This window comes from Sander vitreus, chromosome 7 (genome assembly GCF_031162955.1).
Source record: "Sander vitreus isolate 19-12246 chromosome 7, sanVit1, whole genome shotgun sequence".
Taxonomy (NCBI): domain Eukaryota; kingdom Metazoa; phylum Chordata; class Actinopteri; order Perciformes; family Percidae; genus Sander; species Sander vitreus.
In genome coordinates this window covers 1,227,774-1,247,246 of record NC_135861.1, presented here as the reverse complement: position 1 = coordinate 1,247,246, position 19,473 = coordinate 1,227,774, and the positions used below count along the sequence as shown (strand labels likewise).

Genomic DNA, 19,473 nt, shown 5'->3' with positions numbered 1-19,473 from the left:
GCTAGTCCACACAGCATTCTGGGATGGTGTATTGGCATTTCTTTAAACCAATCACAATCGTCGTGGGCGGGGCTAAGCTCCGGACGGAGCCACGGTGCCTCTGCTAAGTAGTCTCAGGAAGGAGCTGGTTTTGGTGGAACATGTGGACGTTCAAAAGTCGTTTTAGTCGTACAACAGAGAACTCAGATTGGACAGATAGTCGACATCCATTGTCCATCTGCATCTGTGTGTGCGTGTGTGTGTATCTGAGTGTGTGTATATCTGAGTGTGTGTGTGTGTATCTGAGTGTGTATACACATGAATCATTGTATATGTTTGCGTGTGTATATAAGTGCGTGTGTGTGTGTGTCTGAGTGTGTCTAGTGTGTGTGTGAATGTGTGTGCGTGCGTGTAAATCAGTGTATGTTTGCGTGTGTGTCTGCGTGTGTGTGTCTATGTCTGAGTGTGTGTGTCTATGTCTGAGTGTGTGTGTCTGAGTGTGTATGTCTGAATGTGTGTGTCTGAGTGTGTGTGTCTGAATGTGTGTGTCTGAGTGTGTGTGTGTGTCTGAGTGTGTATGCACATGAATCAGTGTATATGTTTGCGTGTGTATATAAGTGCGTGTGTGTGTGTCTGAGTGTGTGTCTAGTGTGTGTGTGCGTGCGTGTAAATCAGTGTATGTTTGCGTGTGTGTCTGCGTGTGTCTGTCTGAGTGTGTGTGTGTGTGTGTGTGTCTGAGTGTGTGTATAGTGTGTGTCTGAGTATGTGTGTGTGTGTCTATGTCTGAGTGTGTGTGTCTGAGTGTGTATGTCTGAATGTGTGTGTGTGTCTGAGTGTGTGTATAGTGTGTGTCTGAGTATGTGTGTGTGTGTCTATGTCTGAGTGTGTGTGTCTGAGTGTGTGTGTGTGTGTGTGTGTGTGTCTGAGTGTGTGTGTGTGTCTGAGTGTGTGTGTGTGTCTGTGTGTGTGTGTGTGTGTGTCTGAGTGTGTGTATAGTGTGTGTCTGAGTATGTGTGTGTGTGTGTCTGAGTGTGTGTCTGTGTGTGTGTGTCTGAGTGTGTGTGTGTCTGAGTGTGTGCGTGTGTCTGAGTGTGTGTGTGTGTGTGTGTGTGTGTCTGAGAATGGACTAATATCTGTCTGATAAAGTGAGCGTGATGACACTAAGGAGCCAGAAGTATGTGGACAGGAAGTTCTTTTAGAACTACAACAAAATAAGACAACACTTTTATTGTGAAGTTCACTTCCTGTTTCTGGAGCGTTCACACACCTTCATCAGCAGGTGCAGATTTGTTTTGTTGCTAAAATCAAAAATAATGGTTATTACTTTTTACCTTTTTGGACACAATTAAAAACCTGATTGACGAACAGGAACTTCCTGTAGTTTGGAGCCAACCAAAATAAAAGTCCCTCTTTAAATTACGAGTTTCTGTCAAAAGACATTTACCTGCTTGGAAGAAAACTGTGTCAGGACACAAAAGACGTACAAACATTTTATTAATAATTAAACAGTTACAAAAAGGAATATTGCACAGCACACAAAACCTCCTCCCATCTCCACGGTAACACCGCTTAAAGCCCGACACAGTCTGTAAATCAAACGCACCTCAGACACAGAAACACAAACGCCTCAATCTTAAACCAGGGATGCACCGAATCCAGGATTCAGCTTCAGATTGGGCTGAATATTGGGCTTTTTGACGGGGTTGGGTTTCTGCTGAACCCTACGCTGTCACTCCGCGCTACGCTGGTCGACGTGATGACGGCGCCGTTGATTACAGGAAGGTGTTGACGTAGGTGGAGCTTCAATGCAGCAGGCTGAGAGGAAGTGGAAATGGAACTGGTGAGCAGAAAAAGTGTTGTTTGGCAGTACTTTCAGTCAAAAGAAGGCCATTCAAGTCCAGCTACATGTTCAATCTGCAATGCTGATTAGTCTGGTGGTGGCGAGGACCCTAAACAATACACAACATCACCGCTGTTACAACATCTGGTATGAAACATCTGGAAGAATACGAGCTGAGCATGAAGGAATCTACAGACAGCAGCCAGAATGCAGCAACTTCAGGTACGGCAAAGGAAGGACAGTCACTGTTTACTTCATTAATGTGTTGACTGTGTTCATGGACTGAGGACGGGACGAGGACTCAGCAGAACCTCAACCAGGGGGTTCAGGATTCAGCAGAATCTCAACCAGGGGGTTCAGGACTCAGCAGAATCTCAACCAGGGGATTCAGGATTCAGCAGAATCTCAACCAGGGGATTCAGGATTCAGCAGAATCTCAACCAGGGGATTCAGGATTCAGCAGAATCTCAACCAGGGGATTCAGGATTCAGCAGAATCTCAACCAGGGGGTTCAGGATTCAGCAGAACCCCAAAAATCTGGATTCGGTGCATCCTTACAAACGCACCTCAGACACAGAAACGTGCGGAAACATCCCCCCGCTGAGCGTTATATTTCAGTTTGTTTGTTGACGTCCGTGCAGCTTTAAAGATCAAATGTTTCCGCGTGTTTAACTTCAGTTTACTGACAGGAAACTCTTCAGACTTTTCAAATTAAAAGCGCAGACCTGCATATAAAAAACTCTCACTTTACAGACACACAACTCTTATTTTCTTAATACTATAATACTCCACAGATGGGGAAAAACGTGTTTACACCGTCAGACTCTCAGACTCTCCACCTCCTTCTGTTAAAAAGAAAACCTAAACCTGTACGTTTATCTATCCAGCTTCCGTTACAATTTTGCGGGGACCAATCACAAACTGGCTTATCCACCTGGCCGCGCTATTGGCTGGTTTAACACGATGACGATAGAGAAGCAACCAAGCAGCTTTTTGTTTACATTCAACATGGCGGCCACCGAAGTGCAGCGACCCATTGATGCCGCTGTCGCTGCTACGTCACCCCGATCGTTCTGATTGGTTGAAGGACTGTCCAGTTGCGTACAGAGTCATTTGAACTACGCCCGTTGATCCCGCCTCTTGTTCAGTAGAAAACACAGAGCAGACTCCCCAGACTAATGTTCAATCTTAAAAGATGGAGCTCGGTCTGCTGATAGCCAGACGAGATTTTATGTGTAATTATCCGATTAAAAAATAAATATAAAAAAAACCCAGAAACTCTGAACTTTCTGCTGCTTCGTTTTAGTCAAATCAAACTTTTCCTCCATTTCTTTTCTTCTTTCTGGTAAAACTTCCAAGTTTTTCTACTTTTTGAACCAATCAGAAGCTCCTTTGAGTCTTTTTTTTCTCGTCACAGAACGTGACGCGTTCACAAACCCTAAATAATCTCCTTATTAACTCGTGTTGTCTTCCTGTTGACCAGGCAACTTTTTTGTTTCGTTTCTGTCACTTGTCTCGATGTCTTTGTGACATTTTTCTGTTTTTTCTTCCCACGTTTATTGGCTCTTTTTCCGACATTTTTGTCACTTTTTCCAACGTTCTTTTATGATTTTTTTTCTCCAAATGCTATTTAATTGACTAAAACACCCACATTCAATGACAGAAGTGAACTGGTCATTTATTTTACTTGTGAAGAGCGTTGTGCCATTAGGGTTGGGTACCGAAACGCGGTGCCAATAGGGCATCGGTTCCGACGTAAACGGTAGTAATGAGACCGAATAAGAACGGAAATTTTGGTTCCTCATTTCGGTGCCTGAAGCAACGCTGCACGGGACGCTACGTTACCGTTAGCTAGCAGCTGGATTAAACACAACGGTTAAAATGCTGACAGCTTACGTTAAGCGGTGTAAAGTGTGACTGTATTTCCCTGTAGAGGATTCCAACAGCGGGACGTAACGGTCTGGCAGCAGCTGCGTTCACTTGAAATATAGCCTCGTGGTGCATTCAAAGTTATTGTAAAATACCCTTTTCCCATCTGGTGCTTGTTTTTGTTGTTTACCAGCAATTTACTGGTGAAATAAGTCATAGTTATAAGTTATAGTTATTGCATTATTAATCAATCATTTAATTTTGACCACATGCCGTTAGCAATAAACAAGCCGTTCTTTAATGTCGCCGACTGTCGTTTTGTGCTCCTTTTTATATTTTATATTATATACGTTCTAAATATATTATAAATATTTCGGTTTAGGCACCGGCACCGTTTTAAAAGTATTGATTTAGCACCGGTATCGGAAAAAACCCAAACGTAAACCCAACCCTCGGAACCATCCATGTTTTTTTTTTGTTTTTTTTATTTGGTTGAAAGAAACCCAAATTTCTGATATGGAAACTTTTTGAGAATGGGTCAGATTTGACCCGAGGACGACAGGAGGGTTAAGTTTAGCAACCTGCTGGTGAAACAAATCAACTTGAGCTGTGAGCGTGAGCTGTGTTGGAAACCGTTCCTCATTCACTCACTCGTCGCTACATCAGGGGGTTAGTTTCACTACCAGCCGGGCGGCTGTGGCTCAGTGGTAGAGAGGTCGCCAGTCAATCAGAAGGTTGGTAGTTCGATCCCTGGCCCTGCAGTCCCATGTCAAAGTGTCCTTGGGCAAGACACTGAACCCCAAGTTGCCCCCGATGCTGCTCCATCGGAGTGTCAATGTGTTTATCTGATGAGCAGGTGGCACCTTGTACGGCAGCCTCGGCCACAGCGTGTGAATGGTTCCTGTGCTATGTAAAAGTGCTTTGAGTAGTCGTTAAGACTAGAAAAAAGTCAAATATTATTGCATGCATATAGTCTCATGAAGTCTTCTCTCTTACAGTTTTGTCGACATAAAGCCCCAAAAAGGCTTAGCCATCATTGAAAAAAGCGACATTGAAAAAACACTGTAAAGCGCTATAAAAAAACGTTAAATAAAGTCTTAAAAAAGTGCAAAATAACGTCAGAAAAAGCGACAAAAGCCTTTAAATTCATTGGGAACCTAAGCTGAACCTGAAATGTGGACCAGATCAAAGTCAGTTCCCGTCACGGGAACAGGTCCCTGTCTTCGTGACAGGGACCTGACCGTCTTTGTGACGGGGACTGTCTGTCTCCGTGACGGGGACTGTCTTTGTGACGGGGACTGTCTTCATGACGGGGAACTGACTGTCTTTGTGACGGGGACCTGACTGTCTTCGTGAAGGAGACTGTCTGTCTTCGTGACGGGGACTGTCTGTCTCCGTGTCGGGGACTGTCTCCGTGACGGGGTCTGTCTCCGTGACGGGGACTGTCTCCGTGTCGGGGACTGTCTGTCTTCGTGACGGGGACAGTCTCCGTGACGGGGAACTGACTGTCTTTGTGACGGGGACTGTCTTCGTGACGGGGACCTGACTGTCTTCGTGAAGGGGACTGACTGTCTCCGTGACGGGGACTGTATCCGTGTCAGGGACTGTCTGTCTCCGTGACGGGGACTGTATCCGTGTCGGGGAGTGTCTCCGTGACGGGGACTGTCTCCGTGACGGGGACTGTCTTCGTGACGGGGTCTGTCTCCGTGACGGGGACTGTATCCGTGTCGGGGACTGTCTGTCTCCGTGACGGGGACTGTCTTCGTGACGGGGTCTGTCTCCGTGTCGGGGACTGTATCCGTGTCGGGGACTGTCTGTCTCCGTGACGGGGACTGTCTTCGTGACGGGGTCTGTCTCCGTGTCGGGGACTGTATCCGTGTCAGGGACTGTCTGTCTCCGCGACGGGGACTGTCTGTCTCCGCGTCGGGGACTGTCTGTCTCCGTGTCGGGGACTGTCTCCGTGACGGGGAACGGTTTGTAACACAGCTAATGTTTCCGAGGCTTTGACATTGTTTCTGTGCGTCAGTTTCTCTGAGCTTTTATTTTCTCTGAGCTTTTATTTTCTCTGAGCTTTTATTTTCTCACTTCCTGTTCTAATTATTTATTTTACTGAACTCTGGAGATCACGTTTAAACATCAGTTTGTGGATTCTTTTTTTTTTTTTTTTTTTTAAACACGACAAATATTTACACCGAATACAAAAAAAAGTTAAAATAAAACTGCAGATTTTTGTGTTTAGTTTTTTTGTCTGAAATTGTATAAAAGATGGCTGCTGTTTGTGGGCGTGGCCTCTCTGTGACATCATCACCTCGTTTCTGTTTTCTGCTCTCGATTAAACAACTATCTTTGTTTTGGTTACATTTGCAGGGAATTGAACCAACAACCTGCTGATGAGTCCATGATGATGAAGATGATGAAGATGATGATGAAGATGATGAAGATGATGATGAAGATGATGATGATCAGCACCGATCTGCAGTTTCAAAAATAAAAACATTGCTTCTGCATTTGTTTTTGTTTTTTGGCAGCTGTGGGACATCGTAGACGTCCCTGGATTTCCCACAAAGCACCACTCACTGCTGCTGCTGGCTGCGGTATCCATGGCAACTCAATCAACAGTCCAATCACGCTGAAGTCAGACAGACTTCAGAGAAAAGCAGAAAACAGCTTTCAGGTTTTTACACCGTCATGCTCTTCGTCATCTTTAACTCCTCCTTTTCATCTCCTCCTCCTCCTCCTCCTCCTCCTCTCTTCTTCCTCCCTCCTCATCCTCCTTCATCTCCTTCTCCTCTTCATCATCTCCTCCTGTCCCTCGTCTTCCTCTCAGCTCCATGGAGGAATCTCCTCTCCGAACTTGGCGCAGTGAGCAGCGTTTTTAGCTTCAAACAGAATCTGAACGAGAAGAAAGTTTCAGTTTGTGGATGTAAAATATGTGTTAATATAATAATAATAATAATAATAATAATAACAGACCTGGTTGTGTACGTAGGCCTCACACAGGTAGCACCACACGGACAGGTCGCAGAAGCTCAGCACCATCGGGTGTTCAGACACGACGCCGTGCGTCACCATGTGCTCGTTAACGTAGCGGCCGCAGAACACCTGAGACAGGAAGCACAGCAGGTGAGACGCAGCGCCACACAGGCAGGACAGAACAGGGGGCGATAGGGGGAGACAGGGAGGGAGACAGGTCACCTGGTAGCAGGTGAGACAGGTCCAGTTCTCGGCGTCCGAGCCGCAGTCCTGACACGACTGGAAGACGTCGATACCTGGGGATGGGAGGGGCTTCACGGCGTCCAGGTGGGGACACCAGGAAAGGGGGTCCACCACGTACAGAGGGGTCTGCAGACAGAGAGAGACAGACAGAGAGACAGGCAGACAGGTGAGCAAAGTATGTTATATTGTCTTTAAAGGTGCAACACATTTTCTTTTCTTTCCTGACAACTAACTGAGCTACAGAGTAAATTGTAACGATACACAACATTGTATACATCTGACAGTTATTTATGACTTGTTTTCATTTATAAATGTAATGTATGGCAGTACGTCGGTGTTTAATATGAATGTGTTTACTGCTGTTGCTAGGCAGCCTGCTCTCCTTTACTTCTTCTCTAGTACTTCTTGCTTATTCACAGATTATTATAGCCTAGAAATCTAGACCCCCCCCCCTAGCAGCAGCAGATGTAATGTGCAGCCAGGGTCATCTAGCAACTCTCTGTTGGCTTGCAAGCTGGAAAAACCAAACTCTAGTCGGGCCAATCACAACGTGTATAGAGTGGGTGGGCGGGGCTTATGGCTGCTGCTGGAGAACAGCTGTCTCTGGAAGACTTGGAGTTCAGCTTTTCTTTGAGAATATTAAATAAACTGCGTAAGACGCCGGTGGCTCCCTGTTAGAATAAATAATTAATATTAAAAACTATTTTCTGACGTCAGTCTGTCCTCCACACGTCAGCTCCAGAGACGTCTTTGGCTTCGACCAACCACACGCTCCCTCAGTCTCTGGCACCGCCCCCGCTCCACCTGCAGTTGAGTCTCCGGGGGCAACCGACTCTGACGCTGCCACGGCAACAGCCTGTGAAGGGTTAATAACGTATTCAATACGTGAGATAAATTATTAGAAGACAAAGAACATGTCTATGTAATTAATCTACATAATACTATACACATCAGACTTCCTGCTCACCTGAGGCTGTGGCAGCGTGCCCTCTGCTGATTGGCTCTGCTCAGGTGTCACTTCCCCTGGCTCCGCCTTCACTTCCCCTGGCTCAGCCTTCACTTCCCCTGGCTCCGCCTTCACTTCCACTTCACAGGTGAGAATGAGGCGGACCTTCGGCCTGGCCCCGCCCACAGGGGTGGACGTAGCAGAAGCGTGATTGGCTTGACTGATGTCCAAACTGGCCAATCCCTGAGTGAGTTGCTCCAGACCGCGCTCCGTCTGATTGGACAAAAAAATCCAAACCAAAAATAAGAGACAAAAATTATGTGATCTTGTTTTTTTCTCTCTGATTTTAATTTCAAAACCCAGATTCACTTTTACCGTTGTGTCCTCCATTCCTGTAGGGGGCAGCAGGGGTTTGTCCGTGCTGCTCGGCTCTGACTTCCTGCCTTTTCCTTTAGAACTACGTTTCCCACGATGCTTCAGGGAGGGAAGAGACGCCCGCACAGACTCTGGGACTGAATGGAACGTCAGGAAGTTAATAACACGATAACAATGTAAATGAAATCAGATGAAAGCGATGCTGCACTGACTGTGTATCCTCAGCGACTTCCAGTAGGGGGCGTGGTGTCGGATGACGGAGTTGATCGTTGCTACGGCGCTGTGATGAGGAGGAGGGAGGGGCGTCACCAAGGAGGGAGGAGGGTCTCCTAGCAACACGCTGGTGCACATCGCCATGGAGTCAGAGATGGATGACAAGTTATAACCTCCCTGAGAGAGAGAGATCAATTAATCTCCATTCACAAACACACACACAGTGTCTCTCAGTTTGTCTCTATGTGTGTGTGTGTGTGTGTGTGTGTGTGTGTGTGTGTGTGTGTGTGTGTGTGTGTGTGTGTGTGTGTTTTTGTGTGTGATTGTGTGTGTGTGATTGTGTGTGTGTGTGTGTGTGTGTGTGTGTGTGTGTGTGTGTGTGTGTGTGTGTGTGTGTGTGTGTGTGTGTGTGTGTGTGTGTGTGTGTGTGATGTGTGTGTGTGATTGTGTGTGTGTGATTGTATGTGTGTGTGTGTGTGTGATTGTATGTGTGTGTGTGTGTGTGTGTGTGTGTGTGTGTGTGTGTGTGTGTGTGTGTGTGTGTGTGTGTGTGTGTGTGTGTCTCTGTGTGTGTGTGTGTGTGTGTGTGTGTGTGTGTGTGTGTGTGTGTGTGTGTGTGTGTGTGTGTGTGTGTGTGTGTGTGTGTGCATGTGAGTGTGTGTGTGTGTGTGTGTGTGTGTGTGTGTGTGTGTGTGTCTCTGTGTGTGTACCTCCAGTATGAGTAGGACCCGCCCCCCGGCCAGTGACATCAGCAGGTGTGTGAGGTGGGCGTATCCCTCAGGGGTCACTTGATATCCACCCAGGGGATCCCCGCGAGCTGCATCGAACCCGGCCGACACCAGAACCAGGCCGGGGTTAAACTGCAGAGAGAGGATCGACCAATCAGACGACTCCGTCAGGTCTAATCAGTCAAGTGCGTGGGTTGGGGCTAGCATGGCTACAGCTACAGCGTTAGCCGAGAAAACAAGTGCAGGAGTCAGTAAAGTTTAGGAAAAATATCGTGGTTTGGATTAAAACACTATTGGGGAATGAACACACGATTCCTGGGTAAAATGATTATAATAACAGTAATATTATCAGAACAGATCTGAACCTCCTGGCCGTAGCTGCATCCCTTCTAGCCACAACCAAGTGTGTGTTTCTGTTACAGGGCCCTATTTTAACCATCTCAGCGCACGGGGTGAATCCACTTTTGCTAGTTTGACGGCAGTAAAAAGGGTCCGTGTGCCGGGGTCATGGTTCTAAAGGGTTGACCTTAGTGTCTTCATTAATCAGAGGTGTGTTTTGGGCGTAACATGCAATCAACCAATCAGAGATCATCTCCCATTCCCTTTAAAAGCCAGGCGCGTTTGGACCTTGGAGCATTGCTGTTATGATGGAGGATTTGCACCGTAATATTTGTATCTGTAATCTTCTGCATGTGTGTGTGCTGCTGTGCGTCCCTGTGTGTGTAACAAGCATAGTGTGCACGTGCTGTGCACGAGCCTAGGAGCATTTTACTAATGCTCTGTTAAAATAACAATGAAATGCTGCGTTATTGACTTTAGACCAGGTTTTTGTTGGTCAATGGTGCCATCACTTCCCTCTGCCTCAAGATAGCAATACTCCCAGAATGCACCTGAACACACCTCCCTGTATGAACAGCACGCCCAGAATGCACCTGAACACACCTCCCTGTAAGACCAGCACGCCCAGAATGCACCTGAACACACCTCCCTGTAAGACCAGCACGCCCAGAATGCACCTGAACACACCTCCCTGTAAGACCAGCACGCCCAGAATGCACCTGAACACACCTCCCCTGTAAGACCAGCACGCCCAGAATGCACCTGAACACACCTCCCTGTAAGACCAGCACGCCCAGAATGCACCTGAACACACCTCCCTGTAAGACCAGCACGCCCAGAATGCACCTGAACACACCTCCCTGTAAGACCAGCACGCCCAGAATGCACCTGAACACACCTCCCTGTAAGACCACGGGCCACAGATGGGCGCAGGTGCATTTTCTATTTAAACGACGCGGGTGCTGGACGGGAAACTGACAACTGCAAAGACACTTGCGCGGGGTGCAAGATAGGGGCCAAAGACTGAATGTAAAGATGGCCGACGTGTCTCCACTTCCTGCCGCTGTACAAAAGTGAAGCCAAAATCTCCCGGATACGGATGGTGCTGTCTTGTAACGTTGGAGCCAGAGTCTGCGCCGTAGTGATCGGGCGGTGGGGCTGTGGTATCAAAGTCCCGCCCTCATACACCTGCCCAACCAATCGCGAGTCAATCCCAGCTGTCAACCATGACTTAGGCAAACATCAGCATGATTAGAACGACCTAAAATGACAGAAAACTTCTTTGGGGGGAAATGATTTGACATGTACTGTAATGTTATAGTTTTGCGCATGTTCCATCAGTTAACGTAAAGGGGGCGGGGCTTGTGAACTACACTGCAGCCACCAGGGAGCGATCCAGATGTTTTGGAGAGCTGTCATGTCGTCCGTCTTTATTTACAGTCTCTTACCTCGGTGGCGACCGGCATGATGACGCTGTGGAAGGCCGCGAGGTAGTCTGAGTCGCCCATCCGCCCGTTGTTCCACGCCACGTTGACGTTGTACCCCGCCCCCTTGGACACGCCTACCCTGTCGGGGGCGGCGTCCTCTGAAGACGGGAAGAACGTCCCGTTGTCGTAGCGATGGAGGGAGACGTACAGGACACTGCAGACGGAGAGAAAACCCGTCAACATTTCACTTCACTTCACTCGTCTTCGCTTCAAATCACACTCCTCCGTACCTGTCATCGTCCTCGAACATGTGCTGTGTCCCGTTGCCATGGTGAACGTCCCAGTCCAGGATGAGGACCCGCAGCGGTGCATCGTGGGATATTTTCTGGGCGTGGCGAGCGGCAAGCGCTGCCGTGTTGAAGAAACAGAAACCACACGGAGAATCTCTCTCTGCGTGATGACCAGGTGGACGAACGATGGCCACGGCGTTTCTCACCTGGAGAGACAGGAACATGACTCATCTTAAACTGTGGAACATGACTCATCTTAAACTGTGGAACATGACTCATCTTAAACTGTGGAACATGACTCATCTTAAACTGTGTGTGGAACATGGCTCATCTTAAACTGTGTTTGGAACATGACTCATCTTAAACTGTGTGTGGAACATGACTCATCTTAAACTGTGTGTGGAACATGACTCATCTGAAACTGCATGTGGAACATGACTCATCTTAAACTGTGGAACATGACTCATCTTAAACTGTGGAACATGACTCATCTTAAACTGCGTGGAACATGACTCATCTTAAACTGCGTGGAACATGACTCATCTTAAACTGCGTGTGGAACATGACTCATCTTAAACTGTGGAACATGACTCATCTTAAACTGTGTGTGGAACATGACTCATCTTAAACTGTGTGGAACATGACTCATCTGAAACTGTGGAACATGACTCATCTTAAACTGTGTGTGGAACATGACTCATCTTAAACTGCGTGTGGAACATGACTCATCTTAAACTGTGTGTGGAACATGACTCATCTTAAACTGTGGAACATGACTCATCTTAAACTGCGTGGAACATGACTCATCTTAAACTGCGTGTGGAACATGACACATCTTAAACTGTGTGGAACATGACTCATCTTAAACTGTGTGTGGAACATGACTCATCTTAAACTGTGGAACATGACTCATCTTAAACTGTGGAACATGACTCATCTTAAACTGTGGAACATGACTCATCTTAAACTGTGTGTGGAACATGACTCATCTGAAACTGTGTGTGGAACATGACTCATCTTAAACTGTGTGTGGAACATGACTCATCTGAAACTGTGTGTGGAACATGACTCATCTTAAACTGTGTGTGGAACATGACTCATCTTAAACTGTGTGTGGAACATGACTCATCTGAAACTGTGGAACATGACTCATCTGAAACTGCGGAACATGACTCATCTGAAACTGTGGAACATGACTCATCTGAAACTGTGTGTGGAACATGACTCATCTGAAACCGTCTGTGGAACATGACTCATCTTAAACTGTGTATGGAACATGACTCATCTTAACTTGTGGAAAATGACTCATCTTAACCTGTGGAACATGACTCATCTGAAACTGTGGAACATGACTCATCTGAAACTGTGTGTGGAACATGACTCATCTGAAACTGTGTGTGGAACATGACTCATCTGAAACTGTGTGTGGAACATGACTCATCTGAAACTGTGTGGAACATGACTCATCTGAAACTGTGGAACATGACGCATCTTAAACTGTGTGTGGAACATGACTCATCTGAAACTGTGGAACATGACTCATCTGAAACTGTGTGTGGAACATGACTCATCTGAAACTGTGGAACATGACTCATCTGAAACTGTGTGTGGAACATGACTCATCTGAAACTGTGTGTGGAACATGACTCATCTTAAACTGTGGAACATGACTCATCTGAAACTGTGGAACATGACTCATCTGAAACTGTGGAACATGACTCATCTGAAACTGTGTGTGGAACATGACTCATCTTAAACTGTGTGTGGAACATGACTCATCTGAAACTGTGTGTGGAACATGACTCATCTGAAACTGTGTGTGGAACATGACTCATCTTAAACTGTGTGTGGAACATGACGCATCTTAAACTGTGGAACATGACTCATCTGAAACTGTGGAACATGACTCATCTGAAACTGTGGAACATGACTCATCTGAAACTGTGGAACATGACTCATCTTAAACTGTGTGTGGAACATGACTCATCTGAAACTGTGTGTGGAACATGACTCATCTGAAACTGTCTGTGGAACATGACTCATCTTAAACTGTCTGTGGAACATGACTCATCTTAAACTGTCTGTGGAACATGACTAGAGCTCAACAGCGGGTTCTGGAAGTAAGAATACAATGCAATTTCTTCATTGACAATTGGAGTATAAGCCATAAAATCGTAACCGTCGATGGTAGCCTTAAAACCAGCTATGACATGACTCAGCGATTGTATAAGCTCATATAGACACCAAAAGTTCATGGGGCACCAACCTTGTTTTGAGATAAATGTCTTTTATTCGTGATTTCTTGGATAAGTACTTCATTACCCACAATCCTGAACAATCCCACAATCCCACAGTGATCCCACGATACTGCACGAATCTCGATCTGTTCCACGCTTCTGCAGTTAGCCTCCACCGGAAAGCTAACGTTAGTTTAGCTAACAGCTAATTCAGCTAACCGCTAGCTGACAGCTTGATTCAGTCTAAAATAACGTGAACTCAAACTAAACACTGGGGAAAGCCGTCTACAGCTGACGTAACAGCTGTTATATATTTAACGGTTATTTTCAGGTTTTATTTTGAGCGTCTTTTAAAGGTATTACATGCTGTCTCAGCTAGCGGTTAACCGAATTAGCTGTTAGCTAAACTAACGTAGCTTCCTTTATTCAGCGGTGCGCGGTGGTTTATGGGAGGAGTAGTTCCTTCGCTCTGAAAATATCTACACAGTCTTGTACCTTTGACTTTTTTTGGATTTTCTTTTCGTTTTTTCACTCAAAATGATACGTTGTATGCTTATGAGTCACGTCGTAGCTGGTTAGCCTAAGGCACGGTCTAAAACTCTATGTACGGATTTTTACAGACGTCAACAGGAGAAATGAAGCCAAGGTCTCTCAGAGGAGGGGCGGGACTGTTGAGCTCTATTGGGGCTAAATAAATCCCTAGTGTCGATATCGTCTATTATATCAATTGTCTCCTCTGTCAAACGCTTTGCAAACTGTTGTGGTGCTATACGCAAGTTTATTATATTATATGTATATTATATTTTAGTTTAAAAATCATTTCCAGATGCTTAGACCCGGCGGCCGCTCGGCAGCGTTACAGGAAAAACGATCGCAGGAGCTTATCGGTATCGGTACCAGTTTAGTACTGGTACCGATATCCATCCATTATTGTGTGTGTGTGTGTGTGTATGTGTGTGTGTCTGTGTTGTGTGTGTGTGTGTGTGTGTATGTATGTGTGTCTGTGTGTCTGTGTGTGTGTGTATGTGTGTCTGTGTGTGTGTGTATGTGTGTGTGTGAGTGTGCGTATGTATGTGTGTCTGTATGTGTGTGTGTCTGTGTGTGTATGTGTGTCTGTGTGTGTGTGTGCATGTGTGTGTGTCTGTGCGTGTGTGTGTGTGTGTGTGTGTCTGTGCGCGTGAGTCTGTGTGTGTGTGTCTGTGCGCGCGTGTCTGTGTGTGTGATTGTATGTGTGTGTGTGTGTGTGTGTGTGTCTGTGTGTGTGTGTGTGTGTGTGTGTGTGTGATTGTATGTGTGTGTGTGTGTGTGTGTGTGTGTCTGTGTGTGTGTGTGTGTGTGTTACCTGTCCTGCGAGGACCCTCTCCACAGCAGTGAAGCAGCCTCCTGCAGCCAGCAGAGCCGACTGGAAGCTCTGGTTGTTGATGTAGATCGAGTTGAACTCGAGTCCCAGTTTGTGCAGATCTCTGGGCTTCATCGCTGTCGTGGCCTTCATCTGCTCAATGTGCTGCACGCTGAAAACACACACACACACACACACACACACACACACAAATATGATATTCATTCTTTTAAAAACAGAAATACAAATGAACTTTTGACCTCTGTAAACGTGTGCGTACCTGTGACACCTGGACAGCTCCTCCTCTGTAGCTAAGCGAGCTGGTATCCGTTGGCAACGACCGACCAATCCTAGCTGCTGATGTTTGGAGAAGATTTTAAAGATCCTCTGAGGCTGTTCAGGGTGATGTCTGCAAATACAGTTTGATTCACATGGTGACATCCATACTACATATACGTATATACAGTATACAATATATATACAATATGCAATATATATATACACATCATAAACAGTATATACTAGGGCTGTCAATCTATTTAAATATTTATTTATATATATTTATATATGTTTTGTCTGTCTGGACAACATGGATATTAAGCAAGAATGTTATACTCCCATCAACATGGTAGTGGACAAATAAGCTTGCTTTTCGCAAATGTTTATACATTTATTAATGAATATCGATCTAGACCAAAACAATGACAAATATTGTCCAGAAACCCTCATAGCAGTGTGTCCACCCATTCTTTTTTTTTTTTTTTTAAACTGGGAAATCTGTAATGCGGCCACACAAAAGTAAAACAAGGAGTAAACAGTTTGCTTACTCATAAAACGTCCAGTTGTATGAGTAAGCGAGCTGCAAAGAGAGGATGAGGGAGCTTATACAGCGCTCAGCATAAGTGAATACTAAAGTGACTAAAAACAGGAATAAAAAAACCATCTTTAGGAAATTGATCTTAATGCCTTAATTAAAAAAAATGAGGAAAAATCCAGCCTTTAAGGACACCAATTTTCTTTGTGAATGAATAATGTATCGTAAATAAATAAATGTTCTTCCCTAAAATACAGGGGGCATAAGTCAGTTCACCCCTATGTTAGATTCCCATAGAGGCAGGCAGACTTTTATTTTGAAAGGCCAGTTATTTCATGGATCTAGGATACTATGATCCTGATAAAGGTCCCTTGGTCCCCCCATCATCACATACCCTTCACCATACCCCCCCATCATCACATACCCTTCACCATACCCCCCCATCATCACATCCCCTTCACCATACCCCCCCCATCATCACATACCCTTCACCATACCCCCCCCATCATCACATACCCTTCACCATACCCCCCCCATCATCACATACCCTTCACCATACCCCCCCATCATCACATACCCTTCACCATACCCCCCCATCATCACATACCCTTCACCATACCCCCCCATCATCACATACCCTTCACCATACCCCCACATCATCACATACCCTTCACCATACCCCCACATCATCACATCCCCTTCACCATACCCCCACATCATCACATACCCTTCACCATACCCCCCCATCATCACATACCCTTCACCATACCCCCCCATCATCACATACCCTTCACCATACCTAGAGATTAACATGGGGTACTTTCCATAAGATCATCTCTCAATGCAAATCTAACCAGCTATTAGACTAACTGAAATAACAAGGAATGTGTAAAGTCTTTAGGCTGTTATTGTAGGCAACTCAATTTCATTCAATATGTAGTAGGGCAGTGTTTCTCAAATGGGGGTACGTGTCCCCCTAGGGGTACTTTGGAGGACTGCAGGGGGCATGTAAGATTTTTTGCAGTTTTCAGTAACAAGGCTCTCTTTCAGCTTAGGGGTCCTTGGCCTAAAAACGTTGAGGACCCCTGATCTCCAGGACACACAGATAAGGCCTCTTACCTGTCCCACATGTTCATGTGCTCCATCATCCTCTCATCATAAACCAGACCTGTTGTAGTTGCAAGAGAGGGGGCGGGGCCACTCTGCTTTGTGCTCTGCTGGTTGGTTGTTGCTCTGCTGACACACCTGTCAGCCAATGGGCCGCCTTCTGCGCAGGAAAAAGGAAGAGAACAGGAAGCTAAGTGTGTTGCTGTTCCATCCTGATGTGTGTGTGTTTTGTACATTTCAAAATAAAAGCTCACCCAGTGTCTGCAGAGAAGCCCAGTGTGGATACAGAGCAGTGACAGTCTGAGAGATGGACTGCAGAGCACTGAGAGATAGACAGACAGACAGACAGACAGGCAGGCAGACAGACAGACAGGTGGTTAGGAATCAACTGGTGTCAGCAAGTACGTTTACCTGCACACTAATATTCCACTATTATTCGAATATACAGTTTTCCGATTAAGACATGGGATATTCTGGTATTATTCTGATTATAGAACCTTTCTTTGGACATGTATACAGCGCATCCAGAATCTGCGTCTTAATCAGGGTTTTTACTGCAGTTTGTGACAGTTTATGGCCTCTTGCCTGTTACCGGCTTACCGCCGTGTTCACACGCTCCAACAAGTCCTCCGCCGCTGGAAAACTTTGAATAAAATCCTAAACTAAACGGGAATATTAACTTCCATTAGCCATGGAAACAGCTTAGTCAGGATATTGTCTTTTCTGGAATTATAGCAAAAACCAGAATATCATGTGCATGTAAACGTACTGATTGATGAAGTCAGGTGTATCACATGTTACCTGTCAGATGGAGCGGTGGGCGGAGTCAGAGGAGGACAGGCTCCTCCCAGCAGAGCTCTGACGCACGCTGCAGCGCTCTCTGCTGTCGACTGCAGGTTATAACCTCCCTGTACAAGTACAAAGTATACTACTACACACATACACACACACACACACACACACACATATATGTATATAGTATACAGTATATATTAGGGGTGTCACGATTCTCCAAGTCCATGATTCGATTTGACTTTTGAATTTAAGGTTATCATTCCATTCAATTGAACATTTTCTTCCAGCAGTGACGGCAATGCCACAATAAGAGGCACTAAATGGCAGAAGGGTACTTTGCAACAACAGTTTGAGTTTCTCAGGGATTACGGGGTGCAGTTGAATGCACCATTAGTTTAACAAGGTGCACATCAATACACCATGGAGTGCCGTCGGAGCCCACATGCTTTACCTTGGTTGTTTATTTCTATAATTCTCTCACGGGGAAGGCTAAAGGTTGTTGTTTCTCCGTCGTCTCCGGCAGTGGCCGTGGTGTCTGGAAAAAAGCAGCCCTACTGTTACCCTGTGTCTTTAGCTGCAGGCTACCGCTGAGCTAATGTTACCCCGTGTCTTTAGCTGCATGCTACAGCTGAGCTAATGTTACCCTGTGTCTTTAGCTGCAGGCTACCGCTGAGCTAATGTTACCCTGTGCCTTTAGCTGCAGGCTACCGCTGAGCTAATGTTACCCTGTGTCTTTAGCTGCAGGCTACCGCTGAGCTAATGTTACCCCGTGTCTTTAGCTGCAGGCTACAGCTGAGCTAATGTTACCCCTGTGTCTTTAGCTGCAGGCTACCGCTGAGCTAATGTTACCCTGTGTCTTTAGCTGCAGGCTACCGCTGAGCTAATGTTACCCCTGTGTCTTTAGCTGCAGGCTACCGCTGAGCTAATGTTACCCCTGTGTCTTTAGCTGCAGGCTACCGCTGAGCTATTGTTACCCTGTGTCTTTAGCTGCAGGCTACCGCTGAGCTAATGTTACCCTGTGCCTTTAGCTGCAGGCTACCGCTGAGCTAATGTTACCCTGTGTCTTTAGCTGCAGGCTACCGCTGAGCTAATGTTACCCTGTGTCTTTAGCTGCAGGCTACCGCTGAGCTATTGTTACCCTGTGTCTTTAGCTGCAGGCTACCGCTGAGCTATTGTTACCCTGTGTCTTTAGCTGCAGGCTACCACTGAGCTAATGTTACCCTGTGTCTTTAGCTGGAGGCTACCACTGAGCTAATGTTACCCTGTGTCTTTAGCTGCATGCTATCAGCTGCTAAGCTACACTGTGTCTGTTGTTGTTTGTTTTCTTCTGATTTTTTTTTGGACATGTGCTAGTAGGGGGGCGAGAAAGCTCATCAAATCGGGACACCCCTAAATATTAAAATTGATGTGTTTTTACCTCAAGAGCCAGAACAAGTCGACCTTCTGCCAAACTCATCAACATGTGAGTCAGAACGTGGAAACACTGAGGACTCACACACATCTCCCCCTGGACACACACACACACACACACACACACACACACACACACACACACACACACACACAGACAGACAGACAGACAGACAGACAGACAGACACACACACACAGACACACACATATACACTAAATGTTAGAAAATAAATAGAAACATTTAAATTCTTGTTACTAACAGTACAATAATAATAATAATTAATAACTATTAATATTTATTTACAATCATATCTGTATATTTGCCTTATTTCTCTCTTATTTTCCGCCTATTTGCACCTTATCTATTTATCACATTGTAAAGCTCTTTACTGTGCAATGCATCTCCACTGTATTGTTGTATTGTATCCCTCCTCTAAAAGTGCATTTGTGTTGTATTGTATTGTAGTGTATTAACAATATTGTATTGTGCTGTGTGTTTTCAAGGTACCTGGCTGCGAAGACACCCTAATTTACCCGCTGGGGATTAA

General features: G+C 45.7%; 1 protein-coding gene across 2 annotated transcripts in view; it reads right to left on the bottom strand.

Annotated features, from left to right (window-relative positions):
* Positions 1–1,456: 1,456 nt before the first annotated feature.
* hdac6 (histone deacetylase 6) overlaps positions 1,457–19,473 on the bottom strand; it is a 31,386-nt gene continuing 13,369 nt past the window's right edge. Inside the window, exons 14-30 of one of the 2 annotated variants that reach the window (XR_013502220.1) lie at positions 18,932–19,021; positions 17,521–17,627; positions 16,974–17,041; positions 16,732–16,879; positions 15,079–15,207; positions 14,802–14,970; positions 11,223–11,428; positions 10,954–11,146; positions 9,149–9,298; positions 8,438–8,615; positions 8,226–8,362; positions 7,872–8,123; positions 7,617–7,760; positions 6,884–7,030; positions 6,662–6,790; positions 5,074–6,580; positions 1,457–5,005 (exon numbers count right to left, since the gene is read on the bottom strand). Coding sequence is in view for 1 of the 2 variants with exons in the window: in XM_078254121.1 (XP_078110247.1) it covers positions 6,512–6,580; positions 6,662–6,790; positions 6,884–7,030; positions 7,617–7,760; positions 7,872–8,123; positions 8,226–8,362; positions 8,438–8,615; positions 9,149–9,298; positions 10,954–11,146; positions 11,223–11,428; positions 14,802–14,970; positions 15,079–15,207; positions 16,732–16,879; positions 16,974–17,041; positions 17,521–17,627; positions 18,932–19,021 (2,316 nt within the window). In the remaining variant the exon portion in view is untranslated. Of the gene's footprint in view, positions 6,581–6,661; positions 6,791–6,883; positions 7,031–7,616; positions 7,761–7,871; positions 8,124–8,225; positions 8,363–8,437; positions 8,616–9,148; positions 9,299–10,953; positions 11,147–11,222; positions 11,429–14,801; positions 14,971–15,078; positions 15,208–16,731; positions 16,880–16,973; positions 17,042–17,520; positions 17,628–18,931; positions 19,022–19,473 lie in introns of both variants that reach the window. The other variant, XM_078254121.1, reaches the window with a different exon arrangement.